The sequence below is a fragment of the Hylobates moloch genome, unplaced genomic scaffold (genome assembly GCF_009828535.3).
Source record: "Hylobates moloch isolate HMO894 unplaced genomic scaffold, HMol_V3 SCAFFOLD_12, whole genome shotgun sequence".
Lineage (NCBI taxonomy): Eukaryota > Metazoa > Chordata > Mammalia > Primates > Hylobatidae > Hylobates > Hylobates moloch.
Window position 1 is genome coordinate 58,331,178 of NW_026652287.1, and position 23,362 is coordinate 58,354,539.

Consider the following 23,362-nt stretch of genomic DNA (forward strand, 5'->3'; position numbering starts at 1 on the left):
TTGTAACAGTGCCATGGTTTACAGTATATTTCGTATGAATACCTGAAACTTTTCTTGAGTTGCTTTCACATGCTATATAAAATTTATTTTATTATGTATAATATGTGAAATATTGATCTGCATACCTTTAAAACTTGTAAAAGTCAATGACTTTGTTCTACAGTGTTAGGTAGATTTGTAAACTGTGTTTTTCAGAGTCCATATTTTACTGACTACAAAGTTTTCAGTCACTGTTTTGTAGAGGGCCTTCTGTTTGGGCTTTTTATGTTATTTTTTCTTTTTTTTTCCTCCTCTTGAGTGGAGCAGAGAGCAACTTCCAAACTTTCTGGAGATTTTACATGTTTTTGTTGTTGGAGTTTCTGTAGTTGTTTATGAAAGTCTTAGGTATAAGGGGGAGGAATCATATATGTCAAATCTTGTCATTCTTTAAGTTTCTGCACAGTTTTAAAAAATGGTGTGAGTTAGTACATGCGCTAGTGATTAAGTAAGTTTGGAACTCTTGTGTGTAATGTTTCAAAGCAAATTAAGAGGCAAAAAAAGAGATTCAAGTTGAATGTTTAAAGAATTTTTTTTAAAATCTGAGTTAGGTTTTTAAATGTTTATTCTGAATATAAAATGAATGCATGCTTAATTATGTAAAAGTTGAAATAAGAAAGGAATAAAGATAAATTTACTCATAATTGTAAAGAGAAGCTAATTCTCTCCCTGTTTTTAAAACGTTTCCTTTTATTCCCTCTAGCTTCTTAATTCTGTATGTGTATTTATGTGACTAAGGTCAAACTGTAAATGCTTTTTTCTTTTCCTTCTCTTTTTAAAGAGTTAAATGATTTTTAACTTGTAATTAGAATTTATTACTTGTAGGAGTCCTCAAGCTTTTATATCATGTTTTTGGAAGCAACCAACTAGTTTAATATTTAATGCACTTCTGAAAATGAAAGGAAAACTTACATGTTATAGGAGAGTTTTTTCCCCCTGAAGAGTTTTAAACTATTATTTAAAAAAATCCCTAATCACATTTCATCACCTAGAAGAGTCTTTGATGACAGTGTGTTTCCAGTGTCAATACGGTTTGGTTCAGTTTCCCATGACCAGCTCAAGTCCAGTATCTGACTGAGGCAAAGGGCTCAGGGCTTACTGCTTTGGGCACACCTCATGATTTTTTATCTTTGTCTCAACTGTATAGGTTTGAAAACTGTACTTCTTTGTACTTTTAAGTTTTTTCATTTTCCATTTTTTTATGAAGAGTAACATCCAATAAAACTCTTAAGCACAGACTCCTGTTTGAGGATGAAGATGTAAATACTGCAACGACCACAGTGCTTGTCTGAGAAGCGCATCACTTGGTGATAATCCTGAGTGCTTGTTCTTATTTTGAGAAATATAAGTCCAGATTCCACTATACCAAAGACAGATTGGGGTGGGTATCAGTGTAAGACTTGAGAGAAATGTAGGCTGTGAAAAATGGAGGCATGCCTATAATTTACTTTTTACTAATTCATATTGAACTCATGACCAAATTGGTGTGGGTTTTCACATTTTTCTTTTGTTTTTAAGTCAATTGATAGTTTTGAGGATTTTAAATATTTGGTAGGTTCAAAACCAGGATTGCTATTTTTCACTGTTGTAAAACGTCTTGAGAAACTTTAACCCGGAGGGATCAATGATTGGGCCTGTGCTGAAACTATATGTAAAATATGAGTCCTTTCTCTCAGGAAGAGTCTAGAGTTTTTCTAGTTTCTCATAGGGATCAGTGACCTAAAAGGGTTTTTAAATTGCTACTGTAATTAAGAAAACCCACAAAATTACTTTTTTCTAAAATATGCTTTAGAAAGAAAATATAGAAAGTGTAAAGTAGCAAAACCTATGAATTATGGTAATATTTAAGTAGAAATTTGCACAAACTTTCAAAGCTTAAGTCAGCTATAAGCTCATCACACCTTTTCTAAAAGGTCCTTTCCTTTGATTTGTAATAGGAATTTATATTAGTTATAGAAAATGGAAAATAAAAAGAACAAAAATTACATATAAATTCATCAGTAAAAATTAACTAGGCACTTTAGGATATTTCTTTCAAACTTAGATGAATGTGTTTTTACATAATTTTTAAGATTTTTTACTTTGAATTCACATCTCATTTTCTTAGAGTAAAAGATTAGTAATGAATGAAGAAACAGGCACTTGTGATAACTGACAAGTCTTCAAACACATGTGTATGGTTGTTGTAGAGAGAACAGTAGAACAGATTTTTCTGTCCAGGCTTACTATGTATATCCATTGCACTCTGTTTTCTCATTGTTGAAAAGTTAAATTGAAGAAATCTGGTAGAATGTTAGCTGCATCTCTCTTTAGATAATTTTGTTTCATTGACTTGAAAAATTACATTTTTATATATGGGTTAATCTTGGTATCTATGTCTAATAGTAACGTTTTCTGATGGACTCATAAAATATAAAGAACATAGATTATTTCATCAGCATCTTCTGATGACATAAATTCCTTGGTATAATAGAGTTATAAAAAAGGAATATACCACCATTCTGCCTGAATTTTGTGGTACATTTCAGTTACTTATATCAATTGAAATTACTAAATATTTTGCCATGACTATTTAGAAAAAAAGTCTAATGCTATTGATTTAATTCAAGTACATTTAAATTTTCCGTGAGGAGTGGTCCTTTTCCCACCAAATTGCATAAAGCATAACAATATAGATCCCTTTTTCAAGAATTTTTAAATAAAATGTAACTTTATCAATTTGTTTAGATTGTTTAAAAGGATACTTTGAAAAAAATATCATTATTTCTTGCTTCAGTAACTGGAGGACATCTCTTTATCTATATAGAATCCATGCCCAAACTTAATATAGTCCTCTATTTTCTTGATTTTAGAGGTGAAAAGCCAGGCATCCTTCAAGCTAGTGGATCTTTGACAAAGATGCATTGCAAAACAATCAACAAACAATCAGAAAGGCATGCTATGTGTGAGTGATGATCCCTGCAGCATATGCCATAGGCTTGTTGTAGAGGAGCTGCTCAGTAAATGGTGGATTCAATTGAAACAAGGCTTTTTTGGATGCTTAATGGGAAGTTGTAGGGTGGGTATGCTGGACTAAAAATGATTTCTAAAGAAGGTTATATATTTACTTGTATACCAGAATCTTTGGTTTTTATCGTTTCTTAAATTAAAAAATAAAAATTTAACTCTGTCCCAGGTTAACTCAGATGTTAACACATATAGAATTTTTTTCCTTTTTCCCCCAGTTAGGCATCTCACGGTATTTTCTGCTTGTCTGTTTAGGATGTTAGGTAGAGGAAAAGAGAATGATAGAAGATTTTTTCTTTAAAAAAAAAAACAAAAAACTGGGCTGGGCATGGTGGCTCACGCCTGTAATCCCAGCACTTTGGGAGGCCGAAGTGGGCAGATCACAAGGTCAGGAGTTCGAGACAAGCCTGACCAACATGGTGAAACCCCGTCTGTACTAAAAATACAAAAATTAGCCGGGTGTGGTGGCGCATGCCTATAATCTCAGCTACTCAGGAGGCTGAGGTAGGAGAATCGCTTGAACCTGGGAGATGGAGGTTGCAGTGAGCCGAGATCATGCCACGGCACTCCAGCCTGGGTGAAAAAGTGAGACTCTGTCTCAAAAAAAAAAAAAACTAGTTCAATGTTAGTATTTGCTGTCTATTTTAACTTCCTACTTTAAAGTAAAATTAGCAAAGTCTTATTGTTTCAACCTGATTTAAGTTTTATCTCCGTTTTTTATTATTTAAAGGTTGGAGTCTTTATCACTGGCCTCAAAGGATGCAGACTTTTTTTTTTTTTAATAGAGATTTTTATTTTTGTCAGTCACTTTTAAGAGGATTAAAAATGTTGATCCCTTTCATATTTCCTCGTCCCTTTAAAAATATTCTATTATGACAGATTTCAAACATAGGGAAGAGTGAATCTTGATCACCTGTTTGTACCCTAATCCGTTAATCCATTTTTTTCTGATGAATTTCAAAGTAAGTTGTGGACATCTGTGTATTTCATCCCTAAATACTTGAGCATATCCCTCATTTAACTTGATTTATCTCTTACTTTCTACAATTTTATGCAAATGAGCTGTTTCCCATGGGATCTGTCTTGATCTTAATCCTTTAAGGGTAAGGCTAACCTGTGGTTGTGTTAATGGTCGTCACTGCTACCTATTTTTTTTTTTTTATTTCCTTAAAACGAAAGGTACTCTCAAAAGGCATATTGCACATGATTAGCAAGATTCAGAAGAAAGTGGTTAAAGTTTCTTACATGCCTTATACCTATGCTTTAGTTCTTGTTTTCTATAAGGAATGTTGCGTGAAGATATTGGAAAAAAATTTAAAATTAAGAGTTTCAGGTGGAACCTGATCTATAAGGATCCATTATGTTGAAGCCAGAGAAGCAAGTCTAGCTATTGTAAGTAAGTAGGCTGGAGAGGTGTTTCTTTTTTTTTTTTTTTTTTTTTGAGACGGAGTCTCGCTCTGTCACCCAGGCTGGAGTGTGGTGGCACGATCTCGGCTCACTGCAAGCTCCGCCTCCTGGGTTCACGCCATTCTCCTGCCTCAGCCTCTCCGAGTAGCTGGGACAACAGGCGCCCACCACCACGCCCGGCTAATTTTTTGTATTTTTAGTAGAGACGAGGTTTCACCGTGGTCTCGATCTCCTGACCTCGTGATCCGCCCGCCTCGGCCTCCCAAAGTGCCGGGATTATAGGCGTGAGCCACCGCGCCCGGCCCGGAGAGGTGTTTCTTAACTCTATCTGGGTTTTGTTTTCCATTTGAAGAAAAATTATTTTAAGCAATTACCGTTTTTGATTACTATAATGACTCCTGTGTCCAAAAATTAATTACGTTTCTAATAATTAAAATAGAAAAAAAATCTGTTCAAATTTTGTTATAAATAAAGACCCCAGACTTACCTCAGTAATGCATTAGTTCTTAGCATAGCTTTTGTATTTTCTGTTGCATAGGCTTTGTGATCTTTAACAGGATTATTTAAGCCTGAAATAATAGAGAGACTGTTTGGAGATCACTGTTTGACTAAGCCCTGAACATTTCCACAAATGTAGCCTTTAGAGAGAGAGGGTTCCTCAAGCTGTAGTTTCTTCCAGAGACACTACTTGGCTCCTCGTGGCCTCCCTTCATAAAGGATTTCTGCATGGGCTGCATTTTAAGTGATCTTCTACTTTTGTATTTTTAGAAAATAATTCAAAATTTATAAATAGCAACTCTAATCTTAAACTGCTCTCCAGTGTGTCCGCATTTTTGTTCTAGAGAGAATTATTAATAAGTTGAAAACTGATTATATTTGACTTGAAATATTGACATTGATCTCTGCTATTACCTGTTGTTGAACCTACTGTTCTTGTACATGTACAAAATAGATGTTTTGTGAGGAAGTTTTTTTTTCTCCTAAGCATTGTTACCAAAATAAGACTTATTGAATGGTAACTTTAATACTAGCTTCTTAATATTCATAGAAACATTTAGATATCTAGGCTGGTGTATTTAGTCCTTGAGCATTTGCAGAATTACTTATCTGAAACGTAAATAAGCTGTTAGTGTTGTGTTATTAATAGTGAGTGTTGACTGTGTAGGCACTGTACCAGACAATCCTATGGAGACATTCTCCCATTGATTGCTCACACCAGTCCTGTTTCCAAAGCCCCTGAATGGTTACATTCAGCTGTACTGTCTTTCAGCAAGTTATACTATTTGTATCAAATTGGTTAGTGAAATCTTGTGGGTATAGTCTTTCTTGAAAGTTTTGGAATTGATGTTTTTTGATGCTTCATGGAAAAAATGAGTTTTGAGTTTTGGAACCAAAATAGTAGTTGCTGCATGCTGGGCAGTGTGTTAGACCTTTTATATTTAATTCTGTTGAAACTGTGAGATAAGTATTAGTCCAATTTTGCCATTGAAGGTACTAAGACTAAGGTGAATTTGTATAAATTGCATGTAGAGCTTGGGATTCACTCTCTGGTCTGACTTCAAAGCCATGTTCTTTCTGGTACATAGCCCGGTGCATGAAGTTTTTGGCCATTTTATCCATATAAAAATTTTCTAGGAGGATGATTTTTGCGTTAAACAAAAGAATAAAACACGTTTTGTATTTATTTATAGAAAAGGATTTTTTGGGGGAAAGTTTATAAAAAGCAGTTGCACACTAGAAAATGAGAAAGCTTTCGTGAAGGAATGCAGGTCAGAAAACCTAGCTAGGTTAAACTCATTGCTTACCTCATCTTGATAGAGGAGATCTGGCTTCTTGCTATGTGGTATTTCTATCTTCCTTCTACTTTGTCTTCTGTAAGAGAAAAATACTGATAAGCGACATTTATTATAGGTTATGTAAAATAATACGTATGTGAAATTCCTTAAGATCTTAAGGCTGAGATAATTTTTTTTTTAATTAATGATGCTACTGTTGCTTCAGGGAACTAAGCAGTAAGCTGAAACCAATTCTGTGATGTTTATAGTGCAGTCATTTATATTATCTGGAGAGTTGTTACCTACATTGCAGTTTATCCTGATTTCAATTTGACAATGTCTACATGTTCTTTTAAATTACTTGCTGAGTTGGTGAATTTTTGTTTCTGTTATTTTTAAAAACGGACAACATCCTTCTGCTTAAAAAAAAATTCAGCGCTGTAGTTTTGCTTGCAGCCTGTATCTTAGCAGGTAACCCTTAGGAAACCCAGTCTCCAGAGAAGTTTGAAAACGGGCATCTTGGCATAGGCTGCTGCCTGGTATTACTCAAAAAGAAGGGCTTTTCATTTCCAGCAGGTGTTAAGAGCTGAGTAAGGCCCATAGCATGGAAATATGATCATCTCTGCCCCTACAGAGTTACATACACCTTTTGGTTGTTTGAAATTACTTACTTGGTAGCTCTGTTTGATGTAACAAGAAACAGACTCCTAAGCCAAGTTGAAATGCCTTTTCTATTATCTCTACTTAATGTCTTCTACCCCCAGTTGATTCTCTCTTACCTTAATCACATTATTATGAATAATTGAAGAGCTGATGACGCATTTTTCAGCCTAAGGTTTTCTGATGAGGACTAAAGCATCTGATCAAATTTCATGTTCATGATTTCAACTTCACAGCCAGTATCTATTCACTCAAAAGCTTTATTAAATCTCTTCTTTTGGCCGGGTGTGGTGGCTCATGCCTGTAATCCCAGCACTTTGGGAGGCTGCGGCGGGGGGATCGCTTGAAGCCAGGAGTTCAAGACCAGCCTGGCCAACATGGCGAAGAAACCTAATCTCTATGGAAGATACAAAACTGGGCATGGTGGCATGCGTCTGTAGTCTCAGCTACTCAGGAGGCTAAGGCAGGGGAATCACTTGAACCCAGGAGGTGGAGGTTGCAGTGAGCTGAGATTGTGCCACTGCACTCCAGCCTGGGCAACAGAGACTCTGTCTTAAAATAAATAAATCCCTTCTTTTTTCATCTTGAGTCCCTTCTTCTCTCCAAACATCAGGCCCTCTTTTACTGTCTCCCTTAATTTTCGCATTTTATTTGGTCCAGACAGTCTTGTATCTTAAAAAACAGTAATTCTCAAAATTTGAGTATTCTGCTTCTAAATGCCAAAGTCCCTGAAGAGTCTTAATTCTTCAATAAATGTATGGTAGAATAATGTCATTGCTAAACTGTATAAAAACAGGATTTTAAAACTAAAAATAAAACCACATTAATCTTTAATTTGCTAAAATTCGGTTTTTGATTAGCTTGTTTTATGATACCTGGCCTACTGGGCCTCCCAAAGTGCTGGGATTACAGGCGTGAGCCACCACACCCCACCAAAAGAAGAGATTTAATAAAGCTTTTGAGTGAGGCCAGGTGCGGTGGCTCATGCCTGTAACCCCAGCACTTCAGGAGGCTGAAGTGGGCGGATCATGAGGTCAGGAGTTCAAGACCAGCCTGACCAACATGGCGAAACCTCCTCTCTACTGAAAATACAAAAACTAGCCTTGCATGGTGGCGCACACCTGTAATCCCGGCTACTCAGGAGGCTGAGGCAGGAGAAATTGCTTGAACCTGGGAGGTGGAGGGTGCAGTGAGCCAAGATCATGCCACTGCACTTTAGCTTGGGCGATGGAGCGACACTCTGTCTCAAAAAAAAAAAAAAAAGAAAAAAAAAAAGAAAAATCGTTAGTAATTTGTGTATTTGGTGTTTTCTGTCAACAGGAAGAAGGTAGATAATGACTATAATGCCCTTCGAGAAAGACTCAGCACCTTGCCTGATAAATTGTCTTATAATATAATGGTATGTTTGGTGTGTTTCTTTTAAAGTAATAGTTGTTTCTTGTAAACATATTAACAATGTGTCGGCTCACGGAATGCCAGGCTGATGGACTGTGTCTGAGGTAACTACGTAGCAAGGAAGATTTGTTTTGTTTTACTTTATGAGAATACAGTAATTGTAGTAATTGTTGGTATTTACCTTTTTTTTTCAGAATATATATGGTGACATAAATGACATAAATAGCACAAAATTGGACATATTTCAAATGGAAACTTACTATATAAAAAATGTAATTATGACAGAAATATGGCACTAAGTCGTTTCTTGTTAGCCAGAACAGGAATAGGCCATAATGTTTTGTAATTCACAGAATTAAACCTTAGGACATTGATTTTTGTATAAAAACGTGCTGCTAATTTTTGTTTTAATGATCTTCACATCGACATAGTGATCTGTTCATGAGCCCTGGATTAGAACCTTTCATTGCATGGATATTCTTTCTTATGAAGACTTTGTTCTTTTATACTAGTCCAAGTATTTTGTATATATAGCTAGATAGATCCATTAAAGTTATTTGTTTACTAATTCCTGCTTTGCAAAAATGGCTACTTCATTGAAAATAATTTTTAGTTTTCTTTATCAAAAGTATTTTGCATTGACAGTGTTTCACTACTAGTTGCTTTCATTTAGATTTGCAAGTGAATGAAAAGTATAAACATGCCGAGACGGTACTACTTTCTTTAAGAGCAGCTATATGTAAATATGGTGTGGAGTTATTTTCCTGTTTTAACATTGATTTATGAACATAAAGCAATTTTCTTTAGATTTTCCTGGTAAAATTTTAATATAATGTTGAATTTCTGTGAAGCTGGCATTTTATTTTTCCCAATGTATAAATAAAAGAATTCAGTAATATAAGGCTTTTAATGCAAAGTGTTTTATAAAATGTATTTTTCAGTGTTTTATGTTTTTTCTCTTTTTTCTTTTTTTTAAACAATAGGTACCATTTGGCCCTTTTGCCTTCATGCCAGGAAAACTTGTCCATACTAATGAAGTCACTGTTTTACTGGGGGACAACTGGTTTGCAAAGTGCTCAGCAAAGCAGGCTGTAGGTTTAGTTGAGCACCGGAAAGAACGTAGGTACCCATTTTAAATGATGTTTCTTTGTTGTATATGTATCCATTCACAGATTGCCAAGCTGAAGGGCTGTTTCTTACCAAAAGTACCTTCCATGATTTATGAATCCAGGCTGTTTGTGATTCTGTTGAATTGTAGGTAGTTTGAGCAGAACTAACATTTGAGAATGAGCTGGAGAATGGAGCATCTGGGTTGGAAATGTCACCTACATTGGCATGTTTTCAGAAGTTACAAAGTTTCAAAGTCATTATGTGATTTTGTAGTTAGAAGTTGGGAAGACATAAAAATTGGAGTCATTTTATACTTTATAATTTTTTTTTTTTTTAGTTGCTGTTAATAGACTTACTTTTGCACTTAATACTTTAGTACACAGAAATAATGTGTTTTCTCCTTAGTGAACTAAGAGAAATAACCTATTTACATAAGTAGACAATTCTTAAAAATGCTTTTTGGTTTGGGAAAAAAACATATTTTCATTTGATAGAGGAGACCAGGTGTGAAAAGGTGCTACCTAAAACAGCACCCTTATCATTTTTCAGTTGTTTGAGTTCTCTGCATCCCTTTATTAAGGCAGCTCTTGAGTTTTGTTTATCCGTGCTATTATCTGTAGGTGTATAGAAGCCTACGTACACACACACAGCACACACTACACATTTTGCAGCTGGATGAGCTAGCTTGGGTTCTAGCTTAGTTATATTTTAAAATTAGATTCAGTTTATAATCTGTTGTTATTTCTGTAGTACGTATTTAGATTGAGAGTATAATATCCGCCCTACCTGCTTTTTAACCTTTTAGTTAAATGTGTATTTGAAAATAAATGTTGGGAAGATCCTTTTGTATAAATAAGGTCATACTAAACAGAAAACAGCTGAGTTTTCTAAAGCTGAACTTGATTTCACTTATACATGAATGAGTACTAGAGAACTCATTTACTCAGTGAAATTCTGGGAACTATATTTGGAGACTCTAATTGCAAATCAACTCCTATAAGTTTATAATTGATATATATTTTGATCTTTTGTGACACTAATCAGAATCTTATTGTTAGGCCTGTATGTAATTTCTGGCAATGATAAATCTTTTGGCTTTGCTGCATTATTTTTGTCATGTATATTAGTGAAAGAGAATGGGCATACTTTTTTCTTAAAGACCTTACTGAAGACGAAGCCTCTCTTTATATACTGAAGTAGCTCTGATGTTATGAAATGAATCCATAGCCTGCTGAAGTTTGTTCACGCTGATTTTCATATTTCAGTGAAAAAAATCTTTATAATTAGTTATCACTTAAAATATTAATGGGAATACTTTTACTACAATAGAATAGAGCTCTAGAGTAGAGAAACATGTTTTTGTAAATCACTTTCTAGTAGTTAAATATGGTTTTGGAAAGTGACCAAACATAGATGACTTTTGGGATCAATGTTTATCTAAAATAATTTTCAAAGTACATATTTCCTGTTACAATAAATTCTGGGCCGGGCGCAGTGGCTCATGCCTGTAATCCCAGCACTTTGGGAAGACAAGGCAGGTGGATCACCTGAGGTCAGGAGTCCGAGACCAGCCCGAGCGACGTGGTAAAACCTCGTCTCTACTAAAAATACAAAAATTAGCTGGGTGTGGTGGTGTGTGCCTGTAGTCCCAGATACTTGGGAGGCTGAGACAGGAGAATCACTTGAACCCAGGAGGTGGAGGTTGCAGTGAGCTGAGATTGTGTCACCGCACTCCAGCCTGGGCAACAAAAGCGAAATTTTGTCTCAAAAAAAAAAAAAAAAAAAATTCTGTAAAGCTCTTTTATTCACATGGTTTTATAATTTATAATTGAAGAAAATACTTAGGTATATTGTTGTACCTAACATTTATTAAGAAAAGGTACTTTATTTTTCTTAAGGCAGAGGAAATATAACCAGTTAAACACATAGTCATCTATGTCATGGTTGACTGGGGTAATTGGGGAAGGTCTGAGTTACAACACGTGTTGTGATTTGTTTAGCCAGCACCACAGTCTGGACACAGAATAGGATACAAGATACTGCTCTCAGGACTCAGTTCCTATCAAAACCTCCCTCACACTGCCCATTCGTGGTCACACCCTACCGCTGCCTCTAAGGATTGACGACCTCATGTCTGTGTCTTTTGAGACTTGCTTCTTCACTTGCTGTAACGCCTCATCCAGGTGGTTCTGTGTATTCAAAGTTCATTTCTTTTATTGCTGAGGAGTGTTCTATTACATGCATATCCATTAAATGCACGTACAGCAGTTTTTCCATTCACCTTTTGAGGGACATTTGGGTGCTTCCATTTTTTTGGCGGTTAGGAACAGAGCTGCTGTAAGCCTTTGTGTACAGGTTTTTGTGTGAACATACGTTTTTATCGCTGTTGGTAAATACCTACAAGTGAGATTGTTAGATCATATAAGTGTATGTTCAATTTTTAAGAGACTACCAAGCTGTTTTCCAAAGTGACTGTATGATTTACATCTCTTTCAGCAGTGTGTGAGAGTGGTATCTTTGCGTCTTTACCAGCCCTCAATATTGTCAGTTTAAAAAGTGTAGCCATTTGAATAGGTGTGTAGTGGCTTTAATTTGCATCATTGCCTAATGATATTGAGCATTGATTCATGCACTTATTTTATCTTTGTGTCCTCTTTTACCTGTTGAACTCTTTTGCCCATTTTTAAATATTGGGTTATATCTGCTTTTTTTATTTTTTATTTTTTGAGATGGAGTCTCACTCTGTCCCAGCAGTGGGGCGATCTTGGCTCACTGCAACCTCAGCCTCCTAGGTTCAAGCAATTCTCTAGCCTCAGCCTCCTGAGTAGCTGGGATTACAGACGTGTGCCACCATGCCCGGCTAATTTTTTTGTATTTTTAGTAGAGATGGGGTTTCACCATGTTGGTCAGGCTGGTCTTGAACTCCTGACCTCAGGTGATCCACCCGCCTCAGCCTCCCAAAGTGCTGGGATTACAGGCATGTGCCATCGCACCTGGCCTGGGTTGTATATTTTCTTTCTTTTTTTTTTTTGAGATGGAGTCTCACTCTGTCACCCAGGCTGGAGTGCAGTGGCACGATGTCGGCTCACTGCAGCCTCTGCCTCCCGGGTTCAAGTGATTCTCCTGCTCAGCCTCCTGGGTAGCTGGGATTACAGGTGCGTGCCACCACGCCTGGCTAATTTTTGTATTTTTAGTAGAGACGGGGTTTCACCATGTTGATCAGGCTGGTCTTGAACTCCTGACCTCATGATCTGCCCGCCTTGTGGTCCACCCACCTTGGCATCCCAGAGTACTGAGATTACAGGTGTGAGCCACCGTACCTGGCTGTGTTGTATATTTTCTTACTGTTGTTTTGAGAGGTTTTTTTTTTTAATATATTCTGGATTTAAGCTCTTTGTTAAATAGGTGATTTGCAAATACTTTTTCCCACTTTGCATCTTGTCTTTTCATTCTCTAAACAGTGTCTTTCCAGAGCAAGTTTTTAATTATAAAGTTCAGCTTTTAGCTTTTTTTAATGGATCATATGTAGGTGTCATATCTAAGAATGCTTTACCTAACCTTAGTTCTTGAAGATTTTCTTCTGTGTTTTCTTCTAAAAGTTTTATACTTTGACATTTTACAATTAGATCTGTGATTGATTTTAAGTTAATTTTTGTTCGAGGTGTGGGGTTTAGGTCACGGTTCATTTTTCTTGCATATGGATGTCCAGTTGCTCCAATACTATGTTGAAAATACTGTTCTTTCTCCATTGAAATGACTTTGCACCTTTGTCAAAATGAATTGGCAACAAGACCATCTTAGGTACCACACTAGGATGGTTATAATAAAAAAGACAGTAACACTTGTTGGTGAAGATGTGAACAAATTGGAACCCTCATTCATTGCTGATGGGACTGTAAACTGGGGAAGCCACTTTGGAGAACAGTTTGGAATTTTTCAGCAAGTTAAACATTGTGTTTTACTGTGATCTAGTAGTTCCACACCTAGGTAGTATTCTACCCAAGTGAAATAAAAACATATGTCCACAAATACTTGTACATGAATGTTAAGAGCAGCACTGCTTTTAGTAGCCGAAACATGGAAACAACCCAAATGTCTATCAACTAATGAACAGGTGAATAAGTGTCATACATCCATACAGTGGAATGTTGTTTGGCAATAAAAAGATGTGTACCTTGAAAACATTAGAATAAATTAAAGAAACCAGTCACAAAAGACCACATATTGTATGATTCCATTTACATGAAATATTCAGAATAGGCAAATTTATAAAACAAAGGAGAGTAGTGGCTGCTTAGGGCCAGGAAGGTGTGAGAGTGAATGGAGAGTGACTGCTAAAGAGTATGGAGATTTTTAGGGGCAATGAAAATATAAAAATACAGATTTTGGTGATGGTTGCACAACCCTGTGAATATACGAAAAACCATCGATTTGTACATTTTAAATGGGTGAATTGTATGGTATGTGAATTATAACTTAAATTGTTAAAAAACAAATGAGCCATTTTGTGTAATTGTGTTTTTGGACCATCTATTCTGTTTCTTTATCTATGTGTCTGTCTCTTTGCTGGTGCCATTCTGTTTTGATTACTGTAGTATTATAGTGTTCCTTAAAGTTGGTAGTACGGGTGCTCTAAGTTTATTATTTCCAAATTGTTTTGGCTGTTTTACCTCCTTTGCCTTTCCATATACATTTTAGAAACCACTCGTTTATGTTTACAAAAACTCCTAGTGGTATTTTGATTGGAATTGCACTAAATCAACACATTAATTTGGGGAGAATTGACCTCTTAACTATTAAATCTTCCAGTGTGTAAATACTTCCAGCTTGTAAATACAGTGTATCTCTGTATTTAGGACTTCTTTCATCAGTTTTGTAGATTTTGAGCATACAGGTCATATGCATTTTGTTAGGTTTATATGTTAAGTGTTTCACCTTTTGTGGAGCTGTTGTAAATGATGGCATTTTAAAATTTTGTTTTTCAAGTGTTCTAGTATATAGAAATAACTCTTTTTAAAAAAGAATTAACATTGTATCCTCCATTCATGCTGACCACATTTGTTCTCTGAACTTTTTTGGGGTAGATTCCATGGGATTTTCTATGTAGACAATCATGCCTTTTGTAAATAGCTCCTATTTTTTTATTCCTTTCCAATGTGTATACACTTCATTTCTTTTTCTTGCCTTACTTCCTTGGCTAGGACTTGCAGTATAATATTGAATAGGAGTGGTAAGAGTAGGTAGGTGTCTTTGTCTTGAAACTGATCTTCTGGGGAAAACATTTGGTATTTTACTGTTAAGTGTGGTGTTAGCTGTAGGTTTTTAAAAAAAATTAATACTCCCTGTAAGTTTAGGGAACTTTCTACCTGGTTCTAATTTGCAGATTTTTTAAATGAAAATATGTTGAATTTTGTCAAATGTATTTTCTGCATCTATTGATATGATCTTGTAGTTTTTCTTCTGTATCTGTTAATGTGGTGAATTATACTGATTGATTTTTCTTACCTGGATGGACCGCATTTGATCATGGTATATTCTTTCATGTATTACTGGATTTGATACATTGAGCTTTCTTTGTTTAATATTTGCATGGTGTATATTTTTCCATTTCTTTTACTTTTATGCTAACTATATCATATTTAAAGTGGGTTTCTTTTTTTTGTTTTTTTGAGACAGAGTCTTGCTCTACTGCCCAGGCTGGAGTGCAGTGGCATGATCTTGACTCACTGCAACCTCCACCTCCCAAGTTCAAGTGATTCTCCCGCCTCAGCCTCCCAAGTAGCTGGGATTACAGGCGAGTGCCACCACGCCCCCCAATCTTTGTATTTTTTATAGAGTTGGGGTTTCACCATGTTGGCTAGGCTGATCTCAAACCCTTGACCTCAAGTGATCTGCCTACCTTGGCCTCCCGAAGTGCTAGGTTTACAGGCGTGAGCCACTGTGCCTGGCCTAAAGTGAGTTTCTTATAAGCAGCATGGATCTTTCCTTTTTAATTGATTCTGATAATTTCAGTCTTTTAATTGATGTATTTAGACCATTTACATTTAATGTAATATGTTTGGATTCAGGTTTGGCATTCTCTCCCTGTTTTTGTTCCTCTTGTTCCCCTTGTCCTCTTTTAGATTATTTAATATTTTTAGTATCTTATTACTCTGTTGTTGCTGAAATAGGAACTTCTTAAAGTATTTTTAATGTTACAAATTAGGGATTAATGTATTTCACATGAGCTTAAAAGTTTTACTCTAAATACTTGCTTTGGGATTTGCTGAATTCTTTTTTAGGTTAGAGGGCAATTTTTTGTTTAGAAAGGAGTACATCTTCAGTGAGACTAAGTGAAAAGACCAGGATTTAAGACCAGGATTTAATCAGAGGTTTCTACAGTATAGACATGTTTTTGGTAATTTTGTTTCTGCGTGTCTCTGTAATCTACTTTTGAACACAGGTATATAGAATGACTTGAAATTCTAGTATCCAGGCACCATGTCTTAGAATTTTTGGCTGTGACAACAGGCATTCGGCCACATTCTAAAGTCATTAGTCCAGTGATTAATGTTAAACAGTTTTACTTACAGGATGATCTTAATAGATTTTCCTTTCAAAGATAATGTGGGGAGAATTATTTTACCATGTGTCTTTTGTTCAGAGTTGTATCTGACACATTTATTTTATCTTATTTTTACTTTTGTCTTAAAAATGCATACTTAGTCTTCATTTTTATGATAGTTATTTTTATTAAATGGAAGGGTGGACATGAAGGGATAAGAGCATGAACTAGGGGTAATGGCTATAGGCTTAGAGAAGAGATCAGAAGCAGGAAGAATTTCTGCGCCTGATAGGACTTGGCAACTGATTGAATGTGAAGGTTGAGGGGAAGCATTAGATGAGTGGTGACATAGAGGCAATGTTGTTAACGTAATCAAGTAAGTTTGTAGATCACTGCACACTGCTTTCCCTCTACCAGAGAGTCAAATGCACATAGGCACATTATTTAGAAGCCCTGTAATGAAAAATATCCCTTTAGTCTTGTTTAATATTGTGGTTCCTAAACTTACTTGATTTTGAGAAGCTTTTAAAATGTAATGTCTATTATCTTACAGAGCATTCTAAAGAAAATCTTGATTTAGGAATACATTTTTAGGCAGGTTTCAGAAGAAAGTGGGTGATAAGACATTGTTAGCACCGAATACTGCTTTTTTTTTTTTTAAGTGATAGGAGAAGAAAGATTGTATATGAGGTGCATCAGGTCATTCACAAGATGGGCTTTTTTAAAAATTATTTTTTTAGTAGGTTATATATGGACATGATACAAAATCTAAAGGATATTTATTAAAAAATAACTATGCTTCCTTTTCTTGTTCTTTAACATCCAGTTTACCTCCCTGGAGGCATCGCTGTCATCACTATCTTACTCATTATTCCTGGGATATTCTGTGCATTTACAGCCATAGACTTGTGCATTCCCACCCTACCCTGTACACCTCCACTCAAATTGTAGGCACACTTTTATTTTTTTGTTTTGGCAGCTTGCTGTCTTATTCTTTTCATGACTATATAGTATTATATTGTACCATAGTTTATTTAGCCAGTCCTTTACTGATAGGCCTTTGATCGTCTTCCTTTTTTTTTTTTTTTTTTTTGCTGTTAAAAGCAATGCTGCAGTGAATAACCTGTGTGTGTGTGTTTCATTTGTACTTGTGTGTATCTGTAGGATAAATGACTAAGATTCATTTGCTGGCATGAAGTGAAGTAGATTTTTAACTTTGACAGTGCTGGCCTTAACAGACTGACTACACCTTTGCCAACCCAGTGTGTTTGCAAATTTGTTTTGAAACTGTTACCTTATCATAGGCCCCCTGGCACCGCTAACTAGCTAACTTACTGTCTTTTCTTCATTTTCCTCCCCTCCCTTCCCTTCCCCTCATTCACATGGTTGGTCAGCTGTAACCACCATCCATCTCCAGATATTTTTCATCTTCTCAAATTAAAACTATACTAGTTAGGTGATGACTCCCCATTTTTTCCTTCCTTCCTCCCCCCATCCCCTGGTAACCACTATTCTACTTTCCATATGATTTTGGCTATTCTAGATACCTTACGTAAGTGGAATCCTACAGCATTTGTCCTTTTTTGTCTGGATTATTTCACGTAGCATAATGTTTTCTAGGTTCATCTATGTTGTAGCACATGTCGGAATTTCTTTTTTTTAAAGGATGAACAATACTTTATTTTGTGAATAATGTGCATGATTCTGTTCGCTATTGTGAATAGTGCTGCTATGAATATAGGTATACAAATATTTATTTAGTTCCCTGCTTTAAATTATTTGGGGTGTTTATCTGAAAGTGGAATTGCTGGATCATATGGAAATTCTGTGGATTTTTTTTTTTTTTTTAAAAGACAGGGTCTCACTCTGTTGCCCAGGCTGGGAGTGCAGTGGTGCAATCTTGGCTCACTGCAGCCTCCGCCTCCCAGGTTCAAGAGCCTTCCTGTCTCAGCCTCCCGAGTAGCTGGGACTACAGGTGTGCGCCACCATGCCCGGCTAATTTTTGTATTTTTAGTAGAGACAGGGTTTCAACATGTTGGCCAGACTGATCTTGAACTCCTGACCTCAGGTGATCCATCTGCCTCAGTCTCCCAGAGTGCTGGGATTACAGGTGTAAGTCACTGCGCCCGGCCCTATGTTGTATTTTTTAAGGAACCTCCATTCTGTCTTTCACAGCAGCTGTACCATTTTATATTCTCACCACCAAAATACAAGGAATCCGGTTTTCCCACATTCTTGTCAACACTTGTTACTATATTTTTTATATAAAATAACTATATTTTGAAGTGGCATATCATCAAGGAATATAGTTTGAAGTGGATTTGAAGTGATATATCAGCAGGGTTTTGATTTGTATTTCTTCAGTGATTAATTATGTTGAGCATCTTTTCATGTGTTTATTGGCCACATGTATATCATCTTTGGAGAAATGTCTATTCAAGTCCTTTGCCCATTTTTTATTTGGGTTGTTTTTCTTGTTCAGTTGTAGTTCTTTATATATTCTGGATATTAATCCCTTATCAGAAGTGTAATTTGCAAATATTTTCTCTTGGTCTGTTGGTTGCCCTTTTACTTTCTTCTTTTTTTTTTTTTGTCTTACTTAAAAAAAAAAAAAAAAATAGCTGCCAGGTAAAGTGCCCTTTTAGTTTCTTGATAATGTCATTTGATGTACAAAAATTTTTAATTTTCATTGTCCAGTTAGTGTTTTTTTGTTTTTGCCTATGCTTTTCATGTCATATCCAAGAAATTGTTGCCAAATGTCATGAAGCAGCTTCCCTGTGTTTTGTTTTTTTTTTTAAGTTTCCTAGATTTAGCTTTCATTTAGATTGCTGTATCCATTTTGAGTTATTTTTATATAGGCTTGTAAGGTAAGGGTCCAACTTTATTCTTTTGCATGTGGTTCCAGTTTTCTCAACACGATTTGTTGAAAACACTGTCCTTACCTTTTTGAATGGTTTTTACACTCTTGTCAAAAATCATTTGGTCATATATGAGGTCTTATGTCTGAGCTTTGTATTCTATTTTTTGGTCCATATGTCTGTATTTATGTTGGTACCACATTATTTTGATTAGGGTAGCTTTATAGTAAGTTTTGAAAACAGAAAGATGAGACTTGCAACTTAGTTTTTCTTTTTAAATATTGTTTTGGTTATTGGGGAACCCTTGAGACTCCATGCGAATTTTAGAATGGGCTTTTCTGCTTTTGCAAAAAAAATTACTGGATTTTACTAGGAGTTGCACTGAGTCTGTCGGTTGCCATGGGTAGTATTGACATCCTAATTATTAAATATATTCACTCTATGAACATAGGATGGGATCTATTTATTTGTGTCTTATTTGTTTTAGCAACACTTTATAGTTTTTAGTGTACAAGTCTTGCACCTTCTTGATTAAGAGTTTAGTCCTTTTGGTTCTAGTTTAAATGAATTGCTTATAAATTTCCTTTTTAGATTGCTCATTGTTAGTGCATAGAAATGCAATTGATTTTTGTGTGTTGATTTTGCATCCTGCAACTTTGCTGAATTTTTTTTATTAGCTTTACCAGGGTGTTTGTGTGTGTGTGTGTGTGTGTGTGTGTGTATTCTTCAGGGTTTTCTACATATTACATATAAGATTGTATCATATGTTGGTAGTAGAGAGAACTTGACTTCTTTCCAATTTGGAGGCTTTTTGTTTTTCTTGCTTAATTGCTCTAGCTAGAACTTCTAGTATGTTGTTGAATAGACATGTTGATAGTGAGCATCCTTGTCTTATTCCCAATCTTAGGGGAGAGACTCGCAGTCTTTAATCATAGAGTGTGATGTCAGTGTGCGGTTTTCATATATGGCCTTTATTATGTTATGGAAGTTCCCTTCTGTTTCTAGTTTATTGAGTTTTTGTTTTGTTTTGTTTTGTTTTGTTTTTGTCATGAAAGGGTGTTGGATTTTCTCAAAGGCTTTTTTGGATTCAATCGAGATTACCATGCTTTTTCCTCTTCGTTCTGCTAATGTAGTATATTACATTGATTTTTATATGTTGAACCCATCCTTGCATTCCAGGGTGTGGCAGAGATCATTTTTGGTCATGATGTATCATTCTTTTAATATGCTACCGTATTTAGTTTGCCAGCATTTTGTTGAGGATTTTTATATGTATATTCATAAGAGAAATTAGCCTGTAGTTTTCATATTTTTATCTGGCTGGCCTCACAGAATGTATTCTCTCCCTTTTCATGTTTTAGAAGAGTTTGAGAGGATTGGTGTTAATTCTTTGAATGGTAGAATTCATCTGTGAAAGCATCTCTTTTTGGTCCTTTGTTGGGAGGTTTTTGATTACTGATTCAGTATGTTACTTGTTACAAGTCTATTCAGATTTCAGTTTTGGTAGTTTGTGTTTTTCTAGGAATTTGTCTATTTTATCTAAATTATCAAACTTGTTGGCGTTCAGTTGTTTGTACTATGTATAATCCCATTAATTTCTGTAATATTAGTTTTTATTGTTCCACTTTTGTTTGTGATTTTAGTGATTTGAATCTTCTCTTTTTTTCTTAGACAATCTACATAAAGATTTGTCAATTCTGTCGCTCTTTTAAAAAACCAACTTTTGGTTGCATTACTTTTTGTCCATTTTTAAAAAATTCTGTTTGTCATCCTCTAATCTTTGTTATTCCTTTCTTCTGTTAGCTTTGGGTTCAGTTTACTCTTTCTTTTTTTTCCAGTTTCTTAAAGTGTGCGTGTACAGTTAAGTTACTGATTTGAAGTATTTCTTTTTTTTTTGATGTAGGTATTTACAGCTATAAATATCTTTCTTAGCATTGCTTTGCTGCATCCCATAATTTTCGTTGAGTTTTCATTTTTGTTGGTCTCAGGCACTCACTCTGTTGCCCTGGCTGGAGTGCAGTAGTGCAATATCAGCTCACTGTAACTTCCATCTCCCGGGTTCAAGGGATTCTTCTGCCTCAGCTTCCCGAGTAGTTGGGACTACAGGTGAGGGCTGCCATGCCTGGCTAATTTTTGTATTTTTAGTAGAGTCGGGGTTTCACCATGTTGTCCAGGCTAGTCTTGAATTCTGGCCTCAAGCAGTCTGCCTGCCTTGGCCTCCTAAAGTGCTGGGAGCCACTGTGACCAGCCATATTTTTTAATTACGCCTACGATTTCTTCTTTGACCCATTGACAGATTGTTTTGTAAAATTTTCATATATTTATGACTTTTTCCAATTTTCCTTCTATTAACGATTTTTAATGTTATTGAACATTCCAATTAGAAAAGATACTTTATATGATTTCAATCTTGTTAAATTTTTTGAGACTTATTTTGTGGCCTCTCATATGACCTATCCTGGTGACTGTTCCATGTTTCCCTTAGAAGGTGTATATTTTTCCTGTTGTTGGGTGGAGGTTTCTATGAATCTCTATTAGGTCTAATTGGTCTTTAGTAGTGTTCGTGTTCTTTATTTCCTTCTGGCTGTTCTATCCTTTATTGAAAAGGGGATATTCATGTCTCCAGTTATTATGGTGAAATAATTTCTCCCTTCTGTTCTGTACATTTTTGCTTTATATATTTGAGCTCTGTTAGGTATGTATGTATGTATAATTGTTGTATCTTCTTGATAGATTGAACCTTTTATCAGTGTGAAATATCCTTTGTCTCTTGTGACTTTTTTTTAACTTAAAGTCTATTTTGTCTGTTACTACTATAGCTACTTCATTTCTTTTTTGGTTACTATTTGTGTGGAATATCTTTTTCGTTCCTTCACTTTCAACCTATTTGTGCCCTTAGATCTACAAGTGAGTCTCTTATAGACAGTATATAGTTGGATCCTTTTTTTAAAACAATTGATTCTGCCAATTTATGCTTTCTGATTGGGAAGTTTAATCTGTTTACACGTGTAGTAATTACTGATGGGGGAAGGACTGACTTTTGCTATTTTGTTATTTTCTGCATGTTTTATAGCTTTTTTGACTCATTTCTATATTACTGCCTTCCTTTATGTTTGATTTTTTTTTATGGTGAATGGTTTTGATCTCCATTTCACTTCTTTTTAAAGTATTTTATAGGTATTTTCTTTGTGGTTACCATGGCGATTACATAGAACATCCTAAGGTTATAAAATGTGTTTTGAATTTATACCAACTTAACTTCAATCACATACAAAGACTGTATTCCTGTTCAGCTCCTTCACCTCTATATTATTTGTGTCACAAATTACATCTTTATACATTGTGTCTCCATTAATATAGATGTACAGTGATTTGTATTCATTTTTCTTTATCACATAGAAAAGAAAAAAGTGGAGTTACAAACCAAAATGACAGTAATACTTATTTTTGCCTATGTGTTTACCTTTATCAGAGATCTGTGTTTTCATATAGCTTTGAGTTACTGTCTTTTTATTTCTACTCAAAGAACTTCCTTTAGCATTTTTTGTATTGCAGGTCTAGTGGTGAGGAATGCCCTCAACTCTTGTTTATCTGGGCATGTCTTAAATTTCCCCTCATTTTTAAGCCTGTTGTTTTGCTAAACATAGAATTCTTGGATGAAGTATTTTGTTTCTCTTTCAGCACTTTTTAAATATATGTCATCCCATAGCCTTCTGTGTTTCAGGGTTTCTGCTGAGAAATCTGATAATCTTATTGAAGATTTCTTGTTTGTGATGAGTTGTTTTTCTCTTGATGCTTTCAAGAGTCTCTCTTTGTTGTTGTTCAGCAGTTTGATTATATTGTGTCTTGGTGTGGGTCTGGGTTTATCCTACTTGGATTTCGTTGAGCTTCTTGGATTTGTGGATTCATACCTTATCAAGCAATGTGTATGCTCTTGAGTATCTCCAATAAGGCATTTCAAAATACAAATTTATGATTTTAGTTTATGATAGATGTATTTAGCTTTAAATTACCACAAACCATCTTAAGACATTATTAAAAAAAGAGCAGCATTCACTTATCCCTTTTGGCTCACAGTTCCCATTCCGCAGATGTAATTACTTTCGGTTTTTGGCTATTTTTACTCTGCTCTTTTCATATTTTCCAGTGGTTGGCATATTTTGTTTTTGTTTACTTCTTTTTTTTAAAATTTTATGTATTATTAACTACCTGCCTATTATTTAAGAGGACCATTTAGCACTTTTACATGTCCTCTCTGTCTCTGCTCCTCTAATCTTTTTGCTATTGTTGTATCACAATTTTTGTTGAATCAGTATTCATGCTTAGATACTATGTAATTCCATTTTGTTCTTGTACAGGCTTTTAATTGAATTTAACTGCTTTTTTGTTGCATAGTTTTCTGTGTGTCTGTCATTAATGCAGGAGAAACCTTTCTTGTGAGATTAGGGTTTGGGGACCTGTTCTTTTCAAACTTTTATCTAGGTCTTTGGTTAAAGTTCACTCTTCCTTTGGAAATACTCCCAAGTGAATTGCCTTTTCCAGGTCCGATATTCCAGATCGACTTGTAGCAG

The 23,362-nt window shown here is 35.3% G+C and overlaps 1 protein-coding gene across 5 annotated transcripts in view; it reads left to right on the plus strand.

Annotated features, from left to right (window-relative positions):
• URI1 (URI1 prefoldin like chaperone) overlaps nt 1–23,362 on the plus strand; it is a 92,042-nt gene that overhangs the window by 53,211 nt on the left and 15,469 nt on the right. For all 5 annotated transcript variants that reach the window (XM_058424956.1, XM_058424955.1, XM_032170335.2 and 2 more), the window contains 2 exons: nt 8,205–8,283; nt 9,263–9,398. In XM_058424956.1, coding sequence (XP_058280939.1) covers nt 8,281–8,283; nt 9,263–9,398 — 139 coding nt within the window. In that variant the 5' untranslated portion in view covers nt 8,205–8,280. The remainder of the gene's footprint in view (nt 1–8,204; nt 8,284–9,262; nt 9,399–23,362) is intronic.